Raw genomic sequence first — 25,665 nt, forward strand, 5'->3', positions numbered from 1 at the left:
TTGGCTCTTCACTTGATTAGTTTCCATCCATTGCTTATACGGTGAGTTAAAGCCCCAAAAGATGCAGAAATTTACCTTCAATTAGTTCAGCATATTATTAATATGCTGTAATTATTAATAATACTAAAATAATGTCTTTGTAGAATCTGGTGCACTTTAGCTCAGTAACAAAGTCATGTTTTACATATACAAAAAAAAAATATTAAGTTCATTTCTCAGCCTCAGACAGATTCAGGAAAAGATTTCTGTTTGAAATTCCTGCCAGTCAGTATAGCTCATACATCATAATAGTTTTTAGATATATTGAATTTCAATTATTATACTTTTCTGTCAGCATATACTTTAGGAACTGAAGTCAAAGATATTTGAGGTGGACCAGGTCACGAAATTCTAATTTGCAGAAAGTTATTTTATAACCTCTAATTATACTTTTCAATGTGAAGATGCTCTGGGAGAATCTGAGTGAGGCTGATGTTGCCTCAAAGCAACAGGGTCAGATGTCTGCTATCAGAAGAGACCAGGGGAATCCAGGAATCTGAAGGTGAATGATTCTTACCTGATACGCTCATTCTCTGTAGAAGTGGAGACAGCAGCGAGACTGGGTTTACTCCGTCCAGTAACCAATTGGACTGAATCTACACTTATGATGTCATTGGGCCCTTGTGGCTCCTCCCCAGTTCAGACAAAGGAAAACTGTAGACTCAAGAGAATTGTGAGCAAAAACGTACATGGGTCAAGTCCATATCCTCTGTTTTTTTCTCTCTCTCCACCGCACAAAAAAGTTCTGAATTGCGTGACGCACCCCAGGGTGAGGCTGGCTGCTGTCTCCAACAGAGAATTAGCATATCAGGTAAGAACCAACACCCATTCTCCTGTGATTGTGGAGACAGCAGCCAGACTGGGACATACCAAAGACTGGGCTGTCCACTAGGGTGGGGATACTAAAGAAAGTCTGTTAAGGCACAAGCACTTGTTGCAGCACCCTGCGGCCAAAAGCTGCGTCAGACAACGCATACTTGTCTAACTTGTAATGACGTATGAAGACCGTGGGAGAAGCCCATGTGGCTGCCTGGCAGACTTCTTCCAATGTGGTTTGCATGGACCAAGCAGCAGTTGTTGCAGCACTACGTGTAGAATGAGCTGTAATGTTTAGAGGAACCTGCAAGGACTGAAGTTCATAAGACAGTTTAATACAGGCTCTGATCCACCGCCCCAGACTCGACGACTAGGCCTTGTTATCCAAGGAGGCCTGGCGAAAGGATACGAAGAGAGCTTCCGAGTAGTGGAACGAAGTGGTGCGGTCGATGTAGATCTTGAGGGCACGTCGTACGTCAAGAGTGTGCCACTTGTGCTTCCTCTCATGACGAGGAGACGGGCAGAAATCAGGCAAGGTTAACTCTTGACCTCTGTGGAAGCAGCTATTCACCTTCGGTATGAATGTTGGGTCCAGTCTTAAAACGACTCGGTCTGGATGGAACACACATAAGTCATGCCTGACTGAAAGGGCAGCCAAATCAGAAACATGTCTGGCAGATGTTAACAACATCTTAAAGGACAACAGTTTCAAAGAAGTGGATCTCATAGGTTCAAAAGGCGAGGCAAGTCCCAAATTGGATATCTATGGATGTCAGGGGGCTGCAGGTTGAATGCTCCATGGAGAAATCTCCGTATCAAGGGATGAGAAGGTAGATGGTCGGAGGCAAGACCGTCTAGGACAGAAACCAAAGCAGCCACCTGTCAGTGTAACGTATTAGGGATAAGACCTTGATCAAGCCCCCTCTGTAAGAAGTCCAATATCTGTGGAATGGATGCTTTAAGTGGGTCAATAGTCTTGTTGGTACACCACAGTGCGAATGCCTTCCAAGTGGCATTGTAAATGCAGTTAGTAGAGCTTCTGCATGATGCCTGAATGGTAGCAATGGCATTGAGGGAGATGTTAAGGCTTGCCGTTCAATCGCCATGCGGTTAATTGTAGCCACTTGGGGTCGGGATGACAAATTGACCCTTGGTGTAAAGACAGGAGAGACCATGGAATGTGCCATGGAGTAGAGATAGACAGAGTCACTAGGACGGCATACCAAGGCCGGCATGGCCAATTCGGCGCTAGCCGCAATAGTTCTGCCTCCTACTCCAACTTTTTCCGAATTACTCTCTGAATGAGGGGAAGGGGCGGAAATATGTATAGGAGACTTTTGGGCCAATGGCACCTGAGGGCGTCTACTCCTTCTGCCATGGGATCCATGAACCGCGAGTAATACCTGGGTACCTGGTTGTTGTCTGCCATCGCAAACAGGTCTAGGACTGGGAGACCGAATCATAGTGTCAGTCAATGGAAGAGGTTCGGATTGACACTCCACTCTGCCTGATCTATTCTGGTCCAGCTCAGCCAGTCTGCCTGGACATTGGAGACCCCTGAGATGTGCTCTGCCCTGAGAGATGATATGTGAGATTCCGCCCACTGGCACAATAGGTTGGACTCCTGCATCAGAGGCCAGGAACGTGCCCCCCCTGCCTGTTTATGTGTGTCTTGGTCGTGGTATTGTCTGTTAGGACTAATATGTGGCGGTCCTGAACCCTGTGTTGGAATTGTTTGAGGGCGAAGTGAACTGCCCGTAACTCTAGCCAATTTATGCTGTTTTGACTCTCTTCGAAGGACCACTGACCCTGAGCCACTAGGTACTGCATGTGTGCCCTCCACCCCATCAGACTTGCATCTGTTGTAAGTGTGAGATGGCCAGATCCCTGAACAAGATCTCTTGCAAAATTGCTGGGGATTTGAGGAACTGTAAGACCTGACTAGGAAGGGGAACCAGGAGAGGGGAGCAGCTCCTGTCGGCCTTTTGATGGGGAAGCATGAACCATTGAAGGGTCCTGCTGTGGAACCTGGCCCATGGGACAACCCCGAAGCAAGACATCATCTTGCCCAAGACTTGGGAGAGAAGAAGAAGGGACACCTTGTATAGGCACAGCACCTTCCTGACAATTTCCTTCAGACTGAGAATGCGGTCATTGGACAGAAACACCCACTCCACCACGGTGTCTTTCAAGACCCTGAGGTGAAGAATGTGAGTGCCGGGAACAAGGTGACTCTTCTTGAGATTCACCCTGAACCTGTGATTCCGCAGGGTGTGAATGGTGAGAGCGAGGTCCCTGACATTGCAGGCAGGAGAATGACGTTCCCATGTCCGCCGGCCGAAAGGGTGATCTCCTGTAGTAAGGAGTGGGATGACTGTCTTGTTTTTTATAGATGCATGAAAAGACCTTGCGCTTGTCTTTAGATTCCATGAGGTACGGATCCAAAGGGGTACCAAACAATTGGGTGCCACTGAAGGGGGAGGCTGCCAGGCGCCACTTGGTACAAACTTCCGCCTGAAATGGCTTGAGCCAAAGCAGACGCCTGGCTGTGACCGAACCTGGCAGCATTGAGAGAAGAATCAGCCGCGTATTCAATGGCTGCCCTAATCTTGTTGAGGTCCCTATGTGATCTAGTGTCAGTAGGATAAATGCGCTCCTGAAGATGTTCAATCCAGACTAGGGCTGCTCTAGAGAAAAAGGAAGTGGCAGTGGAGGCCCTAATGGCCCAGGCCCCTGCCTGATAGTTTTTGACTAAGGTTTGGTCTGACCTACTCCCCTCAGGCTTGAGGACCTCTTCAGGTCCAGAGACCACAATAGGGGATGAAAGTGCTGCAACCAGTGTATCCACTTGGGGAGACTAGAGGAATTTGGTGAGTTCCGGTGCAATGTTATAGAGACGTTTGTCGATGTTGTTTGGCTGTTGACCCGTGCCCGGGGACTCCAACTGCTTCTGGATCACATTCAGGAAGATCTTGGGAACAGGGATCACCTCCTTTTCCACAGTAGGTTCAGTGAATGGGGTACTGGGACCCTCAGTTGTAGCCAGTTCTGCTGGTTTTTCCTGTGAAGTAGAAGCTGAAGCAGAAGATGGTAAGTTAGCAGCTTTAATGGCCTTAAGCAGTAGGGACTTAAAACGCTCAGTTTTAAATAATCCGGCAAAAGCCAGGGCATCTGCGGTGTCCACCTCATTGTCAGACAGTTCTGAATCCTGCAGATTATGTTATCCACCGAGGCCTGAGAAGTAGAAACAGAGGGATCAGGTTGTTGAGCAGTTGCAGAAGATTTATGCTTGTGGCTATGTGATGGAGCAGGTTGGGGGCACTGTTGTAGGCCAGCAGCCATGACCTGCTTGATGATTTCAGCAATGATGGTTGAGGAGAGGTGTACATGGCTTGGGGAATTCCTGAACCATGCGCCATAAGGAGGGAAGCTTGCTCAAAGATGCGTTCCCTATTGAGAGGGACATTAAAGAAATTGCCTCTGTTGTTAGGTTCTACAGAAGAAGAGGACTCAGAAGAAGACAATTCCCCATCTGAATCTGCCAGTGAAGAGCAAGGGCCCATGGGAGGCAAGACAGGTGGATCTGGGGAGACAACTTGGAGACTCTTGGGAGGAGGGGGGAGGGCTGGGCAGTTAGAACTTGTTGTTGTTTTGGGGCCCTCTGAAATTGTTTCTCAAGAGCCTTCTGCCTTCACTCTTCTGCCCTGGTAGTGGCTTTAGAGACCTTGGGATTTACCCCTGAGGAAGGAGCCTCTTTGGCTTGCCTCTTCCTACTGCTCTTCGCCCCTGATGGCCCTGCCTCCTCTAATCCTCTATCTGCAGACACAGCTTGGTCAGCCATCTCCTCCGACATAAATCAAGCCACAATAAAGATAGGCAACGGTCTCACCCGTTTGATGGCCAGGCGCTCCTGATCCAGTCCACCTGGAATGATCCTGGGTCACTGGGCACTCGGCTGCTGCAGAGTTTGTGCCTTTTTTAAAATGTCCAAAATGGCTGACTTTTTTTCTTCTGAGGCTTTTCCAAGTCTCAAAATGGCCGCCGCTATCTTCACAGGCTTTTCCGATCCGCACAATGGCCACCAACACTCAAAGTGGCTGGGCGCTCCACAGAATGGCCACCGACCTTGCCTGGAACCACTGCGCGCAAAAGGGCTGGTCGTGGGTCTCTTTGGGTGCCCAGATTCCAGGAGTGCCTTGGAGAAACAGCTATGGAGCTGTAGCTCATGAGCTGGCAGATCCAACTGCAAGGCAGGCTTCCTGAGTGAACTCATGGCCACAGGCAGTCTGAATGGCTGAAGAGAGGCAGCCTGGGAGCAGTTTTGAATTTCTCTCCAATTTGGTCAGAAGAAAAAAATGATTTAAAAAGCCAATGTAAAGGATTTTTTTTTTTTTTGTACAAAATCGCCAATTAATGCTATAAAGCTAAAATTTGGAGGAGAGATCAATTCTCACTGCTAGTCCTGGTTGGACTGAGTCTGAACTGGGGAGGAGCCACAAGGGCCCGATGGCATCATAAGTGTAGACTCAGTCCGATTAGTTACTGGATGGAGTAAACCCAGTCTGGCTGCTGTCTCCACGATCACAGGAGAATTATGATATTACAACCCAGATGGGATATAATTGTAATATCTATGGGAAATTATTTATTTTCATTTGTTTATTAGTAATTGAATGGCAGTCAGTGTTCTTGGAAAATTGAAAGTGTTAAAAATAAAAGTAGAAGCAATGTAGAGCAACATTTTCACTCTTTCTTGACTTCTAATATCCTTTACTTAATTCTTCAAATACCCTTTTTCTTTACTTCATTTATATTTTACCTTCCCTTAGCATTCCTATGGCTTTCCATAGCTATAGTATATCTATTCTTTAAAAGCACAGATTTTCACAAAAGACATACTTTCATTCGTTCGTTCATTCATACAATTATTTTTTTATCAAACAATTATTTTTTTATATGTCTCAAATATAAGGAATACTAGGATTTCTTTCTAAATCATCAAACTCAGTTCAGCATCATCCACATATATACTAGTTTCATAACCCAAAGTCAGAATCTTCCAAGGCGCTGTTAGTTTATGATCATGGGAATTCAGTACATCTGAAGTTTACAATTTACGACTCGGTTCCCCAAACTGTGAGCTGTACCTTTTTGGGAGAGGTACAGACAGAGAGCAAGGGAATGTGAAGGATATATTTCAATTACTTTATTATAATAAACCCACCATCCAAACAGCAAAATGAACACAATGAATACAATACAATGAAACTTGCAATGTTTTCATTGTTCATTTGTACATTTTGGTATTTAGATTTTTATGGGAGGTGTACATTAAGTCTTCACTAAAGGGAAGCGTGGTGGCAAAAGGTTTAGAAGCTCCTGACTTAGAAACAGGCATTGATGATGCCTTTATTCAAATAGATCAGTGGTTCCCAAACTTTTTCAGTCCACCGCCCCCTTGGTGCTACTAACTGATCCTCAGTGCCCCACACCCAGTGGTGGAATTCAATTTTTTTTCTACCGGTTCTATGGGCATGGCTTGGTGGGTGTGGCTGGGGGGGTGTCATGTGACTGGGCGGTTTGAACCATGGAAGGAAGATAGTAACAGTAAAATTCAAAACTGTAATAATTAATTGCCCATTTATTCAAAATCCAATTTAAAAACTTTTTTACTTAATGTTAATTCAACAAAATTGTTGAACATGATCCAGTGATACCAGATTTCCAAAGTCTGATAGTCATTTATCAAGAACCTTAGTAACTAGTAACTTAGTAAATTCAGTAAAATTTAGTAACTACTTCACTGTTCAGTAAATTCTTAATGTGATAGATGGGCTTGATGAAGTGATATCAGTTTCCCAATGTCTGGTTTTAAGTCACTTAGCAGGATTCTTAAATCACCACGTTCAGTAATCTGGAGTTGATTTCTTTGCTGGGAGAGAAGTTGGATGACCACACCAAATATGATGTTGGAAATGCAACAAGGAGCTTCTTAACCACTGTCCATAGTGCAGGATAGCGATCAGAAATTTCTTTCTGTAACTAAAACTCTTAGTACGATTTCTTAAACTCTGGCTTCAGCTCAATGTCATTTTGCAGCTCTATGAGTTGTTCCTCCACTACCCCATCTTCCTCAGTATCGGTAAAATGGATTTATCATCCGATCTGGAATTTCCATCAAAAAAAGATCCTGATATCACTCAGACATCTAAGTGTTAGAATGTCAGAGAAACAACTTTAGCTGGATAGTCACATCCCTGCAATAACATCATTGTAATTTTCAGTTTCATTAATTTCCACAATATCAACATTAGCTTTGCTACCAACCCCTTCCAAACCATCTGCATAGTCTTTAATATTTGGCGGTCTAAATATCAAAAATGGTTGACTCACATCACACATCTAAGCAAAACTGAAGTACAATCTATTTTTCCTTTTTTAAAAAAAATATCTCAATTTTAAGATTTGTATTACTGTTTTCATCCAGTCCCCATCCAGAAATGGCAAGAAACTCTGGCATCATTTTTTTAAGCAACCATGGACAGATGGTCATACTTGCTCATACTTGCCTTAATATTATTGGCCAAGTTTCTTATTGGCTATGCTAACCAAGAGGTGCTCTCTGTTAACCCTGCTGCAAAATTTATGTCTGCACATATCCACACATACAAAGGCATACACTATAATCTTATCTCCTTCAGATTGCCAATTATTTTGCACGACACAGACATTCTGCCTTTAAATGCTTATGTGGTTTCAATGGCTAAACCTCTGTTCGCCAAACCAACTATTCAAAACCAGTAATTCCGCAACGAGAGAGAATGGGAATTGGGATATTTCAAAAACTAAACACATATCCTAAAAGAAGATTCACCCGCGACCAGCATTGAGTGGAGCTTTTATAAGCTTTAGAATAAATGAGCTGGAAGGGACCTTGGAAGTCTTCTGGTCCAGCCCCCTGCTCAAGCAGGAGAACCTATACCAGAGGTCTTCAAACTTGGCAACTTTAAGACTTGTGGACTTCAACTCCCAGAATTGTGCAGACAGCTATGGACTTCAACTCCCAGGTATGCTGGCTGGAGAATTGTGGGAGTTGAAGTCCACAAACCTTAAAGTTGCCAGGTTTGGGGACTCCTGACCTATATTATAGTAGTATATACATATAGTATACTATACCTATATCAAAGAAAGCTCCAGTGAGTTTAATAACACCCATATTTCCAAGGCTAGAAATGGAAGATTGCAATGCGAGCTCCCTCCTGCTGGTAATCCAAACTTCCGTAATCAAAATCCACATCACCAAAAGAGAGCGACCGCACTTCCGCTTATCACCCCTCCCCCAGTTACTTTTACCCAGCAGCGTCTCCATGCAAAGGAAAAGAATGGCACAAAATATGTGATCGTTTTTTAAACCAGTGGCAAAGAGCTCTATCGCAAGCTCAACTGGAATTCAATTGGTGGGTTTTTTCCCCCCCTAACAACACTGTACACGAATCTCCCCGCCCACCGACCGTTTTAAAAAAAACCTTTTGACAAGCCAAGCCAGTTGGTTAAGACGCAGGCGATGTTGGGGGATGGGCAATTGAAATGGCGTGTGCCCCTCTCCTGGGCGTGACCCGACAAATGCGCGCACAACAAAACCGTGCTGACAAAACCATGGCGCTAAAACCGTGACATCATCAATGCGACATCATCAACGTGGCAATAACAGCGTGCCGACAGAAGGACGATTTAAGTTAACGTAAGGGTTAGGTTTAGTGTTAGTGTTAGTGTTAGTGTTAGGGTTAGGGTTAGGTTTAGGGTTAGGGTTAGGGTTAGGTTTAGGGTTAGGGTTAGGGTTAGGGTTAGGTTTAGGTTTAGGGTTAGGTTTAGGGTTAGGTTTACAGTGCGCTTCTGTCGCTGCGCTGTTGTCGCCACGCTTCAGCGCTCATTCGTCGGCGCGCTTTAGAACTCACGGTTTTGTGACCGCAGTTTAGTCGGGCGCGCTTTTGTCATTCGCCCTTTTGTTGGTGAACCCTCCTGGGAGGAAGGAGGGGAGGGTGGTGACGTTGCTTAAAGGGAAACCTGCAGCTATTTCCAGGTTTTTTTTGGGTAATTTCTGCCTTCTGCCCACGCCGATGGGCTTTAAACAGTCCATCTTTTGCTCAGCAAGTTTCTCCTTTCCATCTGAGCATTAGCTAAGGGGAAGCTACCAACTTAGGGGTGACGCCCTCTGCAGCCAAAACAATACATGATCTTTTTTCCTCACCCTCTTAGCGCACCCCTGCCGCCACCCCTACCACCCCCCTTGCCTCTTAGCACTCCTTTGCCGCCCCCTTGCCTCTTAGCACCCCCTAAATATCCCCCCCCAGGGGGCGGTACCGCCCACTTTGGGAACCACTGAAATCGATGTTACCCTAGGCACCAAAAGAAGCAAAAGAGAACAAGATCAGATTCTCTTTTAACTTGGTTATTAATGCAGATTTTCCTGGTTGCTATTTAGTATAGTGACAGCTTCCTGATTTCCAAAGGAAGAGCATCCATGATTCTAGAAATCTTGTAAGGTTCTTGAGAGCATGTTACCTTGTATTCTGAAAAAAAAAATAAGACAGAGAGGGTGGGAGACAAAAAAAGATAAGTCAGTCTCCAGTTCCTTTTGTTCAACAATGGAATATTTGGCATTTGCAAACCCTCTTGTTGTTACTTAAAAATTAAAACAAAATACCCTCCCCCATTGATACTATGCTATTTGCAAAATTAGGCATTATTTGGGCCTGCTTGACCATAATAGGTAGCACTATAGACTACCTTTAAAACAACATAAAGGAAATTCATTATAAAGCTAAATTTGAGGATGGGACACGCTAGTCATGTAGTATATAGATTTGTTTAGTTCAGTGTTTTCTAAATTTATTTGGTCATGGACCATTTGGGGGATCTGAATATACTGATAGAATACATATGCGCTTTCCAAAAATAGAAGACCTTTATCCTGATACATTTGATTAAAAGGTTATATTTAAAGAATGAACAATTCAATCTTTGAAACAGCAGAAGCTAATAACGATAGACTTCGGTGTCGCAAGTGCTTTCTCTTGCAACTGCCACTATGTGCCAACTACAACTGTGTTTACTATCCACAAAAGATTAGTTGGACGAATGTTTTTGCTTCTGCTAATCACAATTTTCCTTAACATTAAATCTTAAAACATTATATCAGAAGCCAACAACATGTGGGCTTCACATGTCATTTGAATCTAATCAGTGTCATATTTCCCACCATTAATTGTTGAGCAGACTCTGAACTGAAGATTGATTTCACCAGGCACCACAATTTAACTTGTTATAACCGCAGCCAAATCTGTTACCCTTTTGTAAAAAATTGTAAAGTTTTTCAGAAATATTTTCCCAATATATTAACAGCACTATTTCAGGCCAGTATAAATCCTGATAGGAGAAAATCTGGGAACACGCAAATTAAGATTCTGATATAGGCCCCAAGAACACAGTATCAATTTAGCGCATGGATGTGCCACCCAATCTTAGCCTGCCTAAAAGCAGTCATCATTTTACATTGATAAAATCTAACCTATCAGTCAACAAGTCTATGAATCATACCACGCACCCCAAAATTCTGTCCTAAGGTCATTCCACTCACCTCGCATCCCCCAGTTGACGGCATTTGTGCTATCATAGTGGAAGAGTTCAGCGCTGGGAGGCTGCATAGAAAATTATAATATGGAAGAAGAAATGGTCAGTAAATGGAACGGGAAAATAATCCAGTTAAAAATTCTTCTATTGTTTTATAGTCGCTTCCAGCAAGAAATATATGAAAACACTTCGTTCAATAAAGATGTTAATCAACTTTTCCTGCCATTTGTTTGTACTGGTAATAAGAGTGAAGGCTAGGGGGAGATTAATCAGAGAAATAGTGTAGGATGAGGGAGAGCTAAGAGGAAAGAATAAACTCAGTCATCTGGGCCATAGTTGTGTCAAGATACTTTTTCAAAAGGAGGAGGAGGAGGAGGAGGAGGAGGAGGAGGAGGAGGAGGAGGAGGAGGAGGAGGAGGAGGAAGAAGAAGAAGAAGAAGAAGAAGAAGAAGAAGAAGAAGAAGAAGAAGAAGAAGAAGAAGAAGAAGAGGAGGAGAAATAATTTTGGTTCTCATCCAAGAAGCTTTATCGGTTCTGGCCAGAATGATGAAGCTTTGTGGATTAGAAGTGAAATGTCTTCTTTCTCTAAACAGTCCAGATGTCTTTTGAAAAAGCATCTTTGAAACAAAGAAAAAAAGTCTTCTCCAAAATTAGTGTTTTCTAGAGGAAAATATGCCAAAAGGGTAATAGCACATTAATCTTAGAAATGAAAATTGACTTAAAGCTTCAATTTGGAATATTTTGCCTTTATATGAATATTCTCCCCAGGAACCAATAACATTTTTGCTTGTTTATATTTAGTTTTGTATGCCAGTCTGGTTCAAGACAATGCTCACAATAACAATAACAATGTTTAATGTTATTCACATAATCATCCTTTGAGGAGGTTTATCTCAGTGTCATCTTATTGATTGTCCAAAGTCAGATCTATTAGCATTACAATAATTCTCAAGCCTTAATGACATTGTTTGGTTCTGAAATAGGTTACACATTAGCTAAAAATTGTAATAGTTTTGAAGTTATAAGATTGGTTCATATGTTCATGAATAGTATTATCTTAATACATTGTACCCTTTGTGGAACCTTTTTTAAAAAAAAAATCCATTAACATGAAGAGGGTAGATTTGTGAAGATCCTAATTTCAACAGTACTAATGGGATAGTGTCCCACCACCTGTGCAGCAGGTCAAGTTAAGGGATGCTGGGCACAATATAAATCTTTCCTTATCCCTTCCATCTCCCAGCTGTGTCAGAGAGCTTCTTCATTCTGACAAGAGAGAGGGAATATGATCCAGGATTTATTCCAATGATGTAAACTTTCCTCTCATTTAGCAATGGATTATGCTACAAAGCCATAAGCAGGCTCTATGGAATACAGTACATATGCCTGATCTTAGATCATGAAACTGCTTCTCCAGCAGAAACTTTATACACTGGACAAATGCTTTCCACTCTAGTTAAAGAAGCCGTTCAGAGGCATCAGCTATTCTTATATATTCAGGAGTGGCTGTGGTTTTCTAATCCCAAACTCCCACGCGTAATCTAATATGTTCGTATCTTCACCAGGAGTCTCCCTAACTGTTTCTTAGCAACTGCCCAATACTCTCTCTCAGCATAATGCTTGTGGAAGGACATCAGTCTCATTTCTGACACCGATATGACTCTCAACACTAGCTTAGAGAACTCCTGACTCTTACAATGAGAAATGATCATGATGGGGAGGGCAATGTTAATTTTATTAAAATGGCAGTTTTCAGACAAATATTTGGAAATACTTTCACTTGGGGTGGAAATCTATGGCCACTCTTACCCTATGCAGCCCATTCCTTCTGTAAGCAGGAAGAGAAGCTGATTTTGAAATGAGGGGATCTGAGGGGAAAAAAGAGAATGGGCAAGTCAGAATTAACATCTCCAGTGAAGAAAAAGTATCCTGCTTGTGGTCAGCTACAGAACAGTACTGGTAATTATCAGAAGAAATAGAAAGAATGTCCACCCATAGCATAAATATTGCTATTATAATTAGTCCTTGCTTAACAACTGTTAAATAACTTAGTGACTGTTCAAAGTTACAACAGATCGCCCAAAGGCCACTTATGATCCTATTCAATAGCTGGACATACCCCTGCAGTCACGTGACTGCATTTTGGGCACTTGGCAACCAGCTCATTTTTATGGTCGATTGCAGTATTCTGCTCTCACATGATTGAAATTTACAAACTTTTTTTGTTGGTTTCTGGCCTTTTCAGCCACTTTCCAGCAAAAAGAAAAACAAACATCCAGAGAAATACATAGATTCACTTAGCAATCACAGCATTTGCTTAAAGACAGCTACAAAAAAGTCCAAAAATGTGCTTGTTCATGTGAGTATCTGGATTTATGACAGAAATTTCAGGCTCTGTTAGTGTTGTAAGTCAAAGACTATATCTGCATTGATTTTTTTTTAAAAGAAAATCTTGCCTTTCTTCAAATAAGTGTGTCATAGACTATGCGATTCTTTACCAATTTCTTCATCATTAGCTGGTATGACTGCTAAAAGATTACTAGTCCAAGGTTGCCTAGTCAGAGCAAGGATCTGATTTCTGTTCTTTCTTATGTCTAACTACCTCCTTGTTTATTTCACCACTTTTTCTCTGAAAGAACCGCACTACCCAGAATAGCAGAATTTCACTGAAGGCATGATAGAGAAAGTTATTCAGAACATACAAACCCATTCCTATTAGTTCTAAACATATGTTAATGAAGTAAATCACAGATAATTAATCCCATGAGAACTGCCTCCCAAGATAGTTTACCTCAGGTTTATCTCAACCTGAGGTAAACTACCATATGTGAAGCTATACAACAGTCCATAAATATCACCACCTAATTATGGGTAAAGACTCCCATAACTCATCAAGTCCAATCAAAGTCCATTAAAGAGGTAAAATGGATTGAAGAATACAAAGCAAAAGAGGCAGGAAGTCAAGAAACACATACCACTGTCTGCCAGGTAGTGTGACCGGGGTGCTATAAAAGAAGACAAACCAAGATATCAGATGCATTGTTGGCATTTACCCCCCCCTAAGAGCATTAAACTAGCTACACTCCTGCAAAAAACTTAGGTGACCACACCACTATGAGAATTATGTCATGATACCGTCCAAGCGGTAGGTGGCACTGGATCTCCTTATATCTGGGTAGAGTTGGGAGTTTCCTGTTATCTTCTTAGTTTGTTTCAGAATGATAATAATATTCTTATCCTGATATACACTATAAGCTCTATAAACAACAGTGAACACAAAATAAATAATAATGACTTTAGAGAACTCTGCATGATTATACGTTGCCAGCAGATTCTCTGACTCCCACGTCACAAAAGCCATGACACACATGGATACTCACACCCCTTCCTTCCCTCCAAAATGTTCCTGCCTGCAAATTAGTTGGTGGAAAAGAATGCTGGGGGAGGTGAGAGAGAGGAAGAAAGATTTGGTATGGAAGCATTATATATATACACACACACAAATACATACAGAGTACTGGCCAGAGGGGCTACCAAATGGGCCGAGGGGTTCATGGGAGGAATTATTTGCAGGAGTTTCAAATCTCTCAGAAAACACAGCACTGATGAACCATGAGAAGCAGTTATGTGTAAATGCTTGCATGTACATGTATATGACTCTACACATGACTATAATTGCATATACAGACACTGGACCCCATGTTTTATATACTGCCGTGTATCAGCACAATTGTATATTGTCTGTCTGTCTTAAATTGTTGCTTTTATATAACATTTTCTACTCAAAACCTTCCTCAGATTTGTGTTACGTGTGCCAGGTTCCTATCTCATTTATCTATTCAGTCCAAAAGCCCTTCAGACTACTTTGCATTTATTTTTTTAAGGATTGCAAAAAAGGGAACCCTCATGCCAGGTCTAGTTTGACTTTAATAATAATTTAAAAATTGAACAACTGCTCAACTAACAATAGTCCCATCTGGTGGTCAGTTGATGCTATTGTGGGTGCACACCTACAGTTCTTCAACTTTCATTCATTCTCTACCTGCTCATCAAAATAATCTAAGTAAGAAAAAGTAGTTCACCTAATAAATTTTTCTTTTGATTCCAGCTGTAGTAAGGTCATTCAGGTTTACTAGGGTGTGAAAGTTGACTGTTGCAACAAAGTGCATGTAGTAAATCCACATTGCCTCATTGAAACACAGAGATACATACAAAGTAGAGGTGGGTTGCTTCCGGTTTTACTACTGGTTCACAACCCATGCACACCAGACATGCACTGCATGCGTGTTGTTCAATATAAATTGTTCTTTGCGCATGCCCAGAACAATTTACAGTGAAATGCACACACACACAGTCCCTAAAAATCAAAATGGCGGCGGCCCGGCGGCGGTGGGGGAACTGGTTCGGGGGTGTGGCAGGCCTGGGTCACTACTGGTTCTGCGACCCAGGCCTGAATTCCACTACTGGTTCGGTTGAACTGGACTGAACCAGGAGCAACCCACCTCTGATACAAAGTGATTCATATCATCAAACAAATTCAAGTGTCTTGGGATATCTGGCTTTGGTGAGTATATTTTTATTGTTAGATGCTTAGTCTTGACCTCAAACACTAGAGAGCAGCCTCTTGAATTTTATTTTAGCATCCTGAAATATAAATACACATATGTATACATCACCTAGCCTGGAATAGTATGTGCGGCACACAACCAATAGGGAAACAACTATGAATCTCTTCAGACATTTAGCTCATCTCAGCAGTGAAATGGATGTATTTAAAGACTACTTCTTGATGTTCCTTAGCATTAATAGGGCAATATATTGGATCTGAAGGAATTACTATGAGGGCAGACCTCCCTAATCAGAACAGGGGCAAAAATGCTTGAGAGTCAAGGGGCAATTATAGAGAAAATAGAGATGGAGTAGAGACAGTGGTCCTGAGTTGGGCATATACATGTGGGAAAGGACAAGTTCAAAGTTACATTTGAAGTATTACCAGGTAAAGGTTTTAAGAGCTTATTCTTTGGCTTTATTTTTAGCATGGCAAAAAATCAGATGGTTTGATCAGACAGAGAAATGCAGTACAAGAACCAGGAACAGAATTAAGCATATGGATTAATTGTGTTTGATCACTCTGAACATATAAAGTTCCTCTTCTATGACTGCTGTTATTTTCTTTGTTTTCAGGGCTCTTCTACCTCTAAAGAAGTGATGGGTTCCAGATCCCATTGCAACTGGTATGGTGCAATGAGGGCCCCGCGTCTCCCACATGCACGCACACTGTGTGTGTGCGTCCTTACCATTTGTGACGCCTCCGCGACACTCCAGCTGCTCGGTGGAGCATTGCGCAGGCACCGTACACACTGATAAGAGCTCAAATACAGGTAAGAAGGACGGGCGGGCAGGTGGGCCCTCCAGAGCAGCGTACCGGAATGGTACCCGGTGTTCCCGTCAGACACAGGTACACCCTTACTGGGGCATACTGCCTGCAACCCACCACCGCTCTAAGGCTATTTTCCACTAGTAATTTTTAGTGTGGCCCAACAATTTTGAGTTGATATAAAACTTGTTTTCATTCCTATTGCATCACTATAAATTATGATAATTGGCTAGTGGGCATTTAGCCCCAGTCCCATCCCCCTTTATTATGTTTTTTGTACTGAGCAAGTAACATCTAGCTGGAATGATCATATCCATAGTTTTGTTCAATTGTACAAATTTCTTCAAGTCTATTCTTGTTTGTCATTGAGCTGCTAGCATTGGAATTTTCCAGTGCTAGCAGGTTGAATACCTGATCTCAACTGATCTCTACACTCTGGTGGGAGATCGATGCTCTGGGATCCTCATATACAATCAGGGTTCCTAGAGAAAATCAACTGCTGACTATTCAATCTTTCACTGTTGAGGGTTCTCAAAAACAGCCCTCTGCTGGCAGGTGGAGTGGTTGTGATGTGCCTGCTGTTGCTTACAGCCATTTAAGGAGCCCTCGTAGCCTGCTGTATGAAGAGCTTCTCTGCTGCTTGCTGAACTGCGGGGAGGTGTCCAAGGGTCCATGTATGAATTAGCACGGGCCTTCATTTCTTCCTTCAGTATCAATCGGCCAATTCCTGTCTGGAGCTACATATTTTAAAAAGTAAAGGTAAAAAAAAAGAGTAAGAATCATAGAGGCAAACTTTGTCTTTCAGCTTTGGTGTGGAATTTTAGGCACACCAAATTTTATATACATATGCATTTAATAAGGAACATCTTGTTTTTACAGAAAGGTCTGCTAAAGACTAATATTTGGTTAATATCAATACAATGACTTAAAGCAGACACACATACAATACAATATAATAATGTACAAAAGCAATATCTTGTATGAGATAGGCTGGGTGAGGTCACTGTTTTTAGCAACTATCAATGTTAGATGAGGTGAAGTTCAACTTCCATATTTTCCAACCAACCATATGAATTTTGTAAGACCAGCATATCTGATAGCCATCAGGCGGATCTACCTCACCACAGAGGAAGGGGCTTTATCTGAGGCTATACAGAAAATAACCGAGGACCTTGCCAAGTTGTGAGTCCTCCTTTCCAACGCACTAGAGGTCCACATAGAAAAAACACAGAAGTTTCATTACCACAAGACAAAAGAAAGAGAATTGTCTACACCAGTATGACAGCAGGGGCAAAAGTTAATCAGAGCTGAACACTCACTCTGTGCATCCCTCGATCAAAGCTATCTTCTTCTCCTCCTGATGAGAATCTTCGAACTCGGGGAGCTATAAGGAAATATAGTCAAAGCATTCAGTTTGGAGTTTGCCCAATGTCAGAGTAAGGCAACTAATTATTGGGGATGGGCTTAAGACTTATTTCTGTTACCCTGTGTGATCTATTCTTTTTAGCAGGGCCATCAAAATCTGATGTGCATTGGAGTGAGAGTGGGAAGTCAGGGTGCTGTTAGAACTGAAAGTAGGTGGGTCCATAATAAAAGATAAATTTTATGTTCATATTTCAAGAAATTGAACATGTACTCTCCAATCATACATGCAATAATTTCCTCCTTATATCATATTTCAACTTGATAATTAACTTGGATATCTTCGGGACTGCATCCAAGGCTTTCAGAGAACCAGGGGTATCTGTCATAAAATGCACCTTGTCCTTTTTTTGGAGATCTCAGATATAATCTCCTCCCAATAAGTCCTTGACATATGGGGTATAGTTGGAATATAAAGATTTTAGTGTCCTAAATGGAGAATGTTACCTTTGGGTGAACCTTGAAAAGTCCAATATTCTGTTTCTGAGTGATAATATGGATCTGGAGAATAAGCTGGACTATATTTGGAGGTCTGGCTGATGTCTTCACTAGTTTTGCTTTTTGTAGCTGCAGAGTGAGAATCTGAAAAAGCAACCAGGGAAAGAATCAGCAGAAGTGGAAACCAAACCCATTAGATGCTCTGGCTCTAATAATATAAGGCAGCAGATGACCAGCCCTATTTACATTTATCCTGGATGTCCCAATATATAAACTGGAGGATCAAATGGACAACTTTTTATGCAAAAGCCAAACCCACTTCCTATCCACTAAGTTGTCACCATAAGTGTTCTGTGGTGTTGGAGGTGAGATATGGGAACATTGTCTGGGAGGTCCATGGGGAGAAACTGAGCTGGATTCAGATTTGGCATCTCCTTCCTGCCCAAACCCTTATAATTAAACATGGATCCTGTTCTTTATGTGCAATTACAATAGATCCAATTCCTGTCCGGACTTCCTAAAGTAATAGAGAACAGTTCTGTATTGTAATGTAAGATGCTCATCCCCCACGTTGTTTCTGGCTGCTTCCAAAGCCAACTTCAGAAATTCCAGTCTAGATTGCAGCTGGTGTTTAGTCTGTGCTATGGCCACGGTAAGTCCTGACTGGTCATGTCCTTCCCAAATCATGCAGGAAAGGCATGTGCCCAGCTTTTCATTCAGATATTATTCCTTCATGTTTTTCCTTCCAGAAAACTTCTTAGCAAGGAAGAATTGAAAAATTAGCTTAATAACAAAGTTGCAATATTCCTGTGTTCCAATTTAAACGTATTTTAAAAAGGAAAAAAAATGCAGTCCTGTGGGAAGGACTGGGGAAACAGGAGAACCATGCTTCATCCAGTTGGACAGAAAAAGGCTGCCTACTGGTAGATGTTCAAATGGGGCATGAACCTCCAAGATTGAAGGAACTTGAGTGAGTTAATGGGCTATCATTAACTTACTCAAACAACAAATTTAAAAAAAAATTCCAAACAGCAATTGTAGATCAGTAGAGAACATAATTTCCTGTTATGTTTGTCAGCTGAGTGACCAGCCAGAGGAGGGGAGGGAGGATGACAGACACTGCAGCCAATCAGAATTGGAGCTTCTGATAGACTGGAACAAAGCACTGAGAACAGCTGCTTTGAATGGAAGCTGGAACATTTCAGGCAAGGGTGCAAGTGGGAAGGGTTGGGAGTGGGGCAAGGATGATGTCATCTGTTGCTACAGTCTGAAAGCAGTCAGTGGCCCATACTTGCAATGCGCCAAGCAGAAAGTGTGGCTATGCCCATAGAGAAATGAAATTACTCGGTTTGCCATTTGTCAGTAAAACTTGCTCAGTCAAATCTACATCTGCCAAACTGTAGTTGTAGCCAGGGAATGGCTCCAGTTTTGGAATTGCACATAATTTAAAAATAGAACAGGCTGCACTCCATGTCAGCTGTTGCCATTTTTAATTCTCTGCATTCAGGAGAGTTATAGTTTATTTATTGTAGAGAATTCAATCTCAGTTATCAACAGGGAAGACCAGGAAAGACTCCTGATTGAAACTTGGGAGCCCAGCTGCCAAGTTTTCCTTGTAGAATCCCTTCATTAGCTGGACCAATTGATTGACTTGGTATAGGGCATTATGTCAGCTTTCCATGCTTTAATGTACTAAAAAAGTTGGGTTTAAATTCAGTAGGTAGCAGATAGGGAGGAAGGGGTGGTGGTGGTGGTGGTGGTGGTGGTGGTGATGGGGTGGTGGAGGAGGAGGAAGAGGGAGAGGAGGAAGAGGAAAGCAACAAAGGAGCATTCTTAACTGCTAGCAGAACTCTAATAGCAACAAGCATTATCTGTTAGAGCTAATATGCTGTTTATCAATCTATATTCCACACCAGGATTTACAGAGTAGAATACCACTTGAGCATTTACAATCCAAAGCACACAGCCTAGATGAGCTTTCACCTCCTTGCTGATATCATTCAAGTGATGTCAGCTATTGCAGAAATTTTTGCATTCGGTGCAAATGTCGGAAGCCTTAAAAGTATATTGGTTCATGTGAAAGCGTATGTATGTATGTATGTATGTATGTATGTATGTATGTATGTATGTATATAGATAGAGAAAATCATACCATGAAGATATTTTTTTTATGTATGGCACATGCTAACCAGAGATCACCAAAGCGGCTGGCTGCCTCTGTGAAAGGAATTTTTTTGGGTGGCGTTATCTTACCCGCAGGATGCCTGAACGCCATTAGGCAATTGGGAGAGGCTCCTTTCCTGTCCCTACATTGTTTATTCGCTCACGGAAATCGAACCGCCAAGCTGCCAGCCTCAGCAGAGCGCAGGCTCAGCATCTTACCACCTGAACCACCGCGGTCCCCCACCCATGAAGATATTTGGAGCCACACACTCAGTGCTCACTGCCTACAGCAACAAGCCATGTCTTTGAAGCCAAATTGATTGGGAACAAGTTGAGGAAGGAGGAAGGAAACAGTCAAAGTGATGAGATGCTACTTAAATAACTATCAGTTGTGTTGTTTTTGAAAACTAAACAACACAAACAAGGAATTTATCTATATTGGAATTCAGATGGTGGCTTGGGACTTGGTTCCTTAGTTTTGCAATTTTCACGGGGAGAAAGTTTGCAGTGGCGCAAAAAGGAAACCTATCTAGGAACTAGGGTTTGATAAATTATTAAAGCCCCCTACTCTTAACTAGGATCCTAATCCTAATTTATCACTCCTGAAAACTAATTATTTTTAAATTTTCTGATTGCTTGAATAGTATCTAGTCCAGGGTTATCAAACTTGCGGCCTGCAGGCTGGATATGTTAAGCACTGGCCACACCCACATCCAATTAGTGAAAGGGGGATAAAATCCCGATATGTCACGTGACACCATTATGATGACACAAGTTTGACACCCCTGATCTAGTCCAAGATGACCCTACAGAAAAAAAGATGTTGGTTGCTATTCAACGTGGGATGAAAGCATCCATTCCAAGTTTCTATCTCAAAGATCAACAGCAAGTAAGAAAATCTGAATGAAGATTTTCTCCCCTTCCCATCTCTCTGTCTTCATATGCATCCACAAACACACCCACCCACCCACAATTAAAAACATTTACCCATTTATGCCTCATTTGGGCTGTACGATTGGAAGGGGATACTAATACTTTGAGAGACATGATTGGGGTAATTAGGGGAAAGCTAGACACTATTTTGAGGCCGGGCTATGCATTATGAGAAACATGCATCAGCATTCTAAACTGGATTCTTTTATATAAGCAGCTGCAAGTCTCCAATCTCCCAATCTAGATGTAGCTATGGCGATAGACTTCATGTGCATGTACAAAATTCTATTCCTTTTTTAATGTTTTAATTAATCCATGTTGTTTTTATTTCAGATCAATGCAATTTGTTCTGACTGTGATGCTCTAAAATGAATATGTTAACTGAATTAATAGATAACCAATTATAATGGCTTTGTCTTAAATATATGCCCCCTAGCATGTATTATGGGCAAAACTCAAGATTGCATACATGTAATTTACAAAGCAAGTCATCTTCATTGTGTGATTTTGGGTAAAAAAAAATTGCATCCAAAAAGGAAAAAAAAAGAAGCAGCTCTATCTGTAAACTGCCAAGACTTCATTTAATGAACAACTAAGAGATGTGAAGTACACAAACTCCAAGTCTTGCTGCAGGAAGTCAGAAGGTTCTCAGAAACTTGCTGCTTCAAAGGATAGAGCCAAAGGCAACTACTTACAATGCAGTGGGGTGCAGTCAGCCAGCAAGCAGGGAGTTATGAAGATAGCACATTAGGAAAGGGGGAAAGAAAGAGAGGAGGAGACACCTGGTTACCACATTAAAGGAAATGTCACAAGTCTTCTAAAACAAAAGCAGATTGTTGAGAAGCTCAGAGGAACAGTTTTTCCTCTTCAGAGCTCCACCTTCCATAACCTCAGAGCTCTGTTCTCCAAAGGTGACAAAGAGAATTGGTTCCTGTTGTTTTTCCTGCCATAAAGCAAGAGTGTGGGATACCCGGCTTTGAAGCAAATCCAGCCTTGCTCCTTTTTGCAAGATCTGTGCCTGCATCCTAGTTTGAAGTCAAACTATGTTTCTGACCTGTTTTACAAATAGTAAAAGGCAGAGAATTGGTCTGTATATTCTGGTGGTGCTCACTGGTTTCAACAGCAGCCAAGTAATCATGATTCATGCAATTCTTTATATCTTTTGCTAAACATTTTGGTTAAGCTTTACTCTTCAAACGTATTATACAGTCTTCTAAAATTAATGATTCTTAGAATTATGCTACACATTTCTAAGGACTTGTAAACAGACGTGCATTTTCTGCTTAGTTGGGAGGGTAGGTGGATACAAGTCAGAGATAAATGAGTGGAGGCCGCTATGAAAGTTTTGGGCCTATTCTCAAGTGCTCTAGCAGCTGAGTTTTATAGGATTAGGATACTTTTCCACATATCTATCTGATGATGTTGTAGCAATTTTTAAAGATCTATGATAGATTCATATGGCTTGTAGTTTTAAACAAATTAATACCTTAAGGTAATGCCACAGAAAAGTACAGCGAGGTCCATTTATTCATTTGACATTTTTGCTTCAATATATTTTTCAAGTACAAATTTGGATTTACCGTTCCTTCTCTCATCACCTTTTTTTAAATATAGAAGCCATCATATCCAACAATCTCCTTAAGCCAACCTAGAGTCTTTTTTTAAAAAAAAATTGAAATTCATTTCTCTCCTGTACTCCTATGTTCAGTTCATCATACAACTAATTTGACACACAATGTTAAAACAATGAGGGTCTTTTAGTTCATCTTCTTGGCTGAAACTCTATGTGTTGGACCTCTCTTTTCTTGACTACTGCAGACTTCACTCTGATTCCAATGATCTCAGCTTGATCTCTTATTACTTATCTGACATTCTGCTGCCCAAATCACACACTTCTATCATTACTCTACTTCTTGTGTCACTCCTTTATGTAACATACTTTGGTTTCTTGTACACAATTGGGTCTTATTGGGTCTAATGTGTAGATTTAAAATCCTGTAGGGTTGTCATCCCTCTTCCACAAATACTTATTTGTTGTTTTCTAAAATAACTATGCACAATTTTTCACTTTGTTGTTCAAACGTTCTTCCATCCTGCCAAAATTCTCAATCTGCCTTGCCTGCTCTTCTATTTTCAGCTCCCTTTGTAAAATACTTTGCTCCTTTTGGTTCCTATTCTCCATGGAAAGCATCTATTTTCATACACTGCAGAGTTTCAAGCTAAGGAGCAGCAGTAGCACGACCACAATATCTAAAGGTATATGGTCCTGCTCCAACTCATATCCTTATGTTTTAAAAGCTAATAAGAATTATACACTTTAAAAGCAACGTGCTATTTTCCTGCATGAGTTACATTATTGAGGGTTTACTTTTCCTGAACACATGGAGGCACCCTAAGATAAGATAAGAGATCTAGCAAGCCAAACTTTTCTGTTCAACCCTCCTTTCAGGTTTCTGAAAGGCCATTTATACTTTCCTTCTTTTCAAAGTCTATTATGTCCAGGTCTGGCACTGCCAACAACCTTTGTATAGTTTATTGAGCCACTTCTAATGCACACCACCAGACCCAAACAGAACTTTGGTTTATTTTAACTTGCATGCCCAAATATATGTTAAAGCCATGCCCAAACTGTACCGTGTCTTTTATAGATGGGTGGTTTCCGATAGATGTTACTCTCTGCAGCAGCTAGAGGTAAAGAAAGAAAAATAATGAAGGAAAGAAGGAGGTAGCAAAAGGGAGGAGCCAGAGTGTGTAGCTTAGAGGTACAGGAACCTGCCTGTCATTCTTGAAGAGGGGTGGTGGGAATCTTCTCCGTATCATTTTGGCAGCACAAGTAAAAAAACATATATGATATAGAAAAGGTTAGCATGATCCCTACACTAATCACAGGAACCACCAGATTTGCAACTGAAATTGCCTGTCCAATATTACATTGCCTGCTTACTTCGCTTGGTACTTTCCCATCTTAAGATAAAACAGTCTTATCTTAAAATACCTGCCGAGCGAACTTAGGTTGGGAGATGGTTTAAGGGGTGGGGAAGGAATTAATCCTCTTTGTGTGCTATTTCAACAGCTTTAAGACAGTGAATGTGTACGTGCACAAGAGGTCATGCTGTGAGCATGCTCACTACTGACAGCATGCAGGGTCAGGCAGACAGCTTTCCTTCTAGCACAGTTGGTAGCTGGCCTCAGCTTGGGAGATAGCAAGGCCTCCTTTGGTGAGTACTAATGGCTATTGTCTCCTTGTCTGGCAATGGCACGGGATGATTGATGAGTTGGTTACCTAGAGATACAGGGACAAAAACCCATGGTCATCCAGGAGTCAGCCATATTCTCTTCAAATAAGAGAGAAGCAAAGCAAGCTGGGAATAGGAGCTACTCTACCAGCAGAAGCTTACTGGTGGGCTGATCCAATGTATAGGCAAAAGGGCCATCCATAAAAGACAAAAGCAAAAGCTACAGGAGCAGTAGCCATCACAATGTCTGTTTCAGTAGGGAGATACTAGGGCAAGGAAAATTGTAGGAGGCCGGTTAAGGCAACTCAGGCCAATTACATCCGGTGATCTTGCCTAAATTAGGTCAGTTTCACCTTCCTGCTCCATGTATCTCTGGAGATTCCCTGCAGAATACATTAAGGTCAAGACATTGTAACAAACATGTGGAAATACTTAATTCCAAACTGTAAATTTCAAGTATTTCTACAAGGATCATCTGGAGTTTGATTAGGAGATGAATGAAAAATAATCAAATCCCAAAGATGAACTTTATCAGCTGATTGACTCTTCATGTGTGACCTTAATGGATGCCAATGGAATCCATGGAAAACAAAGAGCTTCTTCTTCTTCCGTGTCTTTAAACTGCCAGAATGGCTTTGTCGTTGGCCCAAAGTTATCAGTACAAAGAGCGAAACCTAGAAAGTTGACTGTACTTTCATTCGAGTAAGAAGATGTGTGTCAAAGGAATAAATCTCAATCCTAATTTGTATTAATTCTAGATCAGGGTTCTCCAAAGTGGTTAATGCGGGTCTAACTACCATTATTATTACTTTACTTCTATTGTTATTATTCATAGTACTATTAGTTAAATTAGTATTTATTAAATTATAGTCATATAATAAGTGTTTGAGGGTTGATGAACAATCTATAACTTCATGAAGGGATTGATGAATTGAAGAGTCCAAGGACTTCTGTTATAGAGTGAATGAAGGAGAGCTCCACAGCTGCCACCTTTGGCACAGGAATGGTCTTTACTTGTTTTGACCAAACAAATGAGGCACAATTTACCTTGTGAACAAAGCTGGTTGCAGATTGTGCAGGCAGGCAAGTGGGGAGGGCATTCAGGTGTCTCCTGCACACGGATAGAGGTTGACTTCCCTCCCCCTCCGCAGGAGGGGTGGGGCAGCAGCCCTTACCTGGGTCTCTGCTGGAGGGGATCAGTCACCTGGCAAGTCCAGAGAGATCTGGGGGAAGGGTGCAGCGGGCCCTGAGGGGAGCAGGAGGAGTATAAGATAAATTGTGTCTCAAAGATGTGTGGTGTAGAAAAGCTCTTAGCTGACAGACAAGATTTGCTCTCTGGTCCTTGAGGTAGGAGAAGAGAAGGCGAGGAAGAAGACAGTCTTTCCTTTGTGCAGGGAAAGAAGCTGCAGGGCAGAGGAGAAGGAGATTTTAGAGAAGAAGGAGAGAAGGCTGCAGGTCTTGTTTATGGATGGCCTCTACCATGCAGTTGTAGCTGGCTGCGGCCAGCTTACCTTAGGCTGGCAACAGCACTACTCATGCAAATAACATACTTGGCACAAGCATGCAGACTAAAAAAACAAAAAGGATCCCATACAGCACTCCTTCACTGGC

General features: G+C 41.7%; 1 protein-coding gene across 3 annotated transcripts in view; it reads right to left on the reverse strand.

Moving 5' to 3' along the window:
- Positions 1-25,665, reverse strand: part of ABLIM3 (actin binding LIM protein family member 3) — a 192,442-nt gene that overhangs the window by 5,491 nt on the left and 161,286 nt on the right. For all 3 annotated transcript variants that reach the window (XM_032209464.1, XM_032209463.1, XM_032209465.1), the window contains 7 exons: positions 17,732-17,866; positions 17,182-17,246; positions 16,452-16,599; positions 13,461-13,490; positions 12,295-12,353; positions 10,493-10,553; positions 9,418-9,425 (listed from right to left, as the gene is read on the reverse strand). In XM_032209464.1, coding sequence (XP_032065355.1) covers positions 9,418-9,425; positions 10,493-10,553; positions 12,295-12,353; positions 13,461-13,490; positions 16,452-16,599; positions 17,182-17,246; positions 17,732-17,866 — 506 coding nt within the window. The remainder of the gene's footprint in view (positions 1-9,417; positions 9,426-10,492; positions 10,554-12,294; positions 12,354-13,460; positions 13,491-16,451; positions 16,600-17,181; positions 17,247-17,731; positions 17,867-25,665) is intronic.

This window comes from Thamnophis elegans, chromosome 2 (genome assembly GCF_009769535.1).
Source record: "Thamnophis elegans isolate rThaEle1 chromosome 2, rThaEle1.pri, whole genome shotgun sequence".
In the NCBI taxonomy this organism is placed as follows: Eukaryota; Metazoa; Chordata; class Lepidosauria; order Squamata; family Colubridae; genus Thamnophis; species Thamnophis elegans.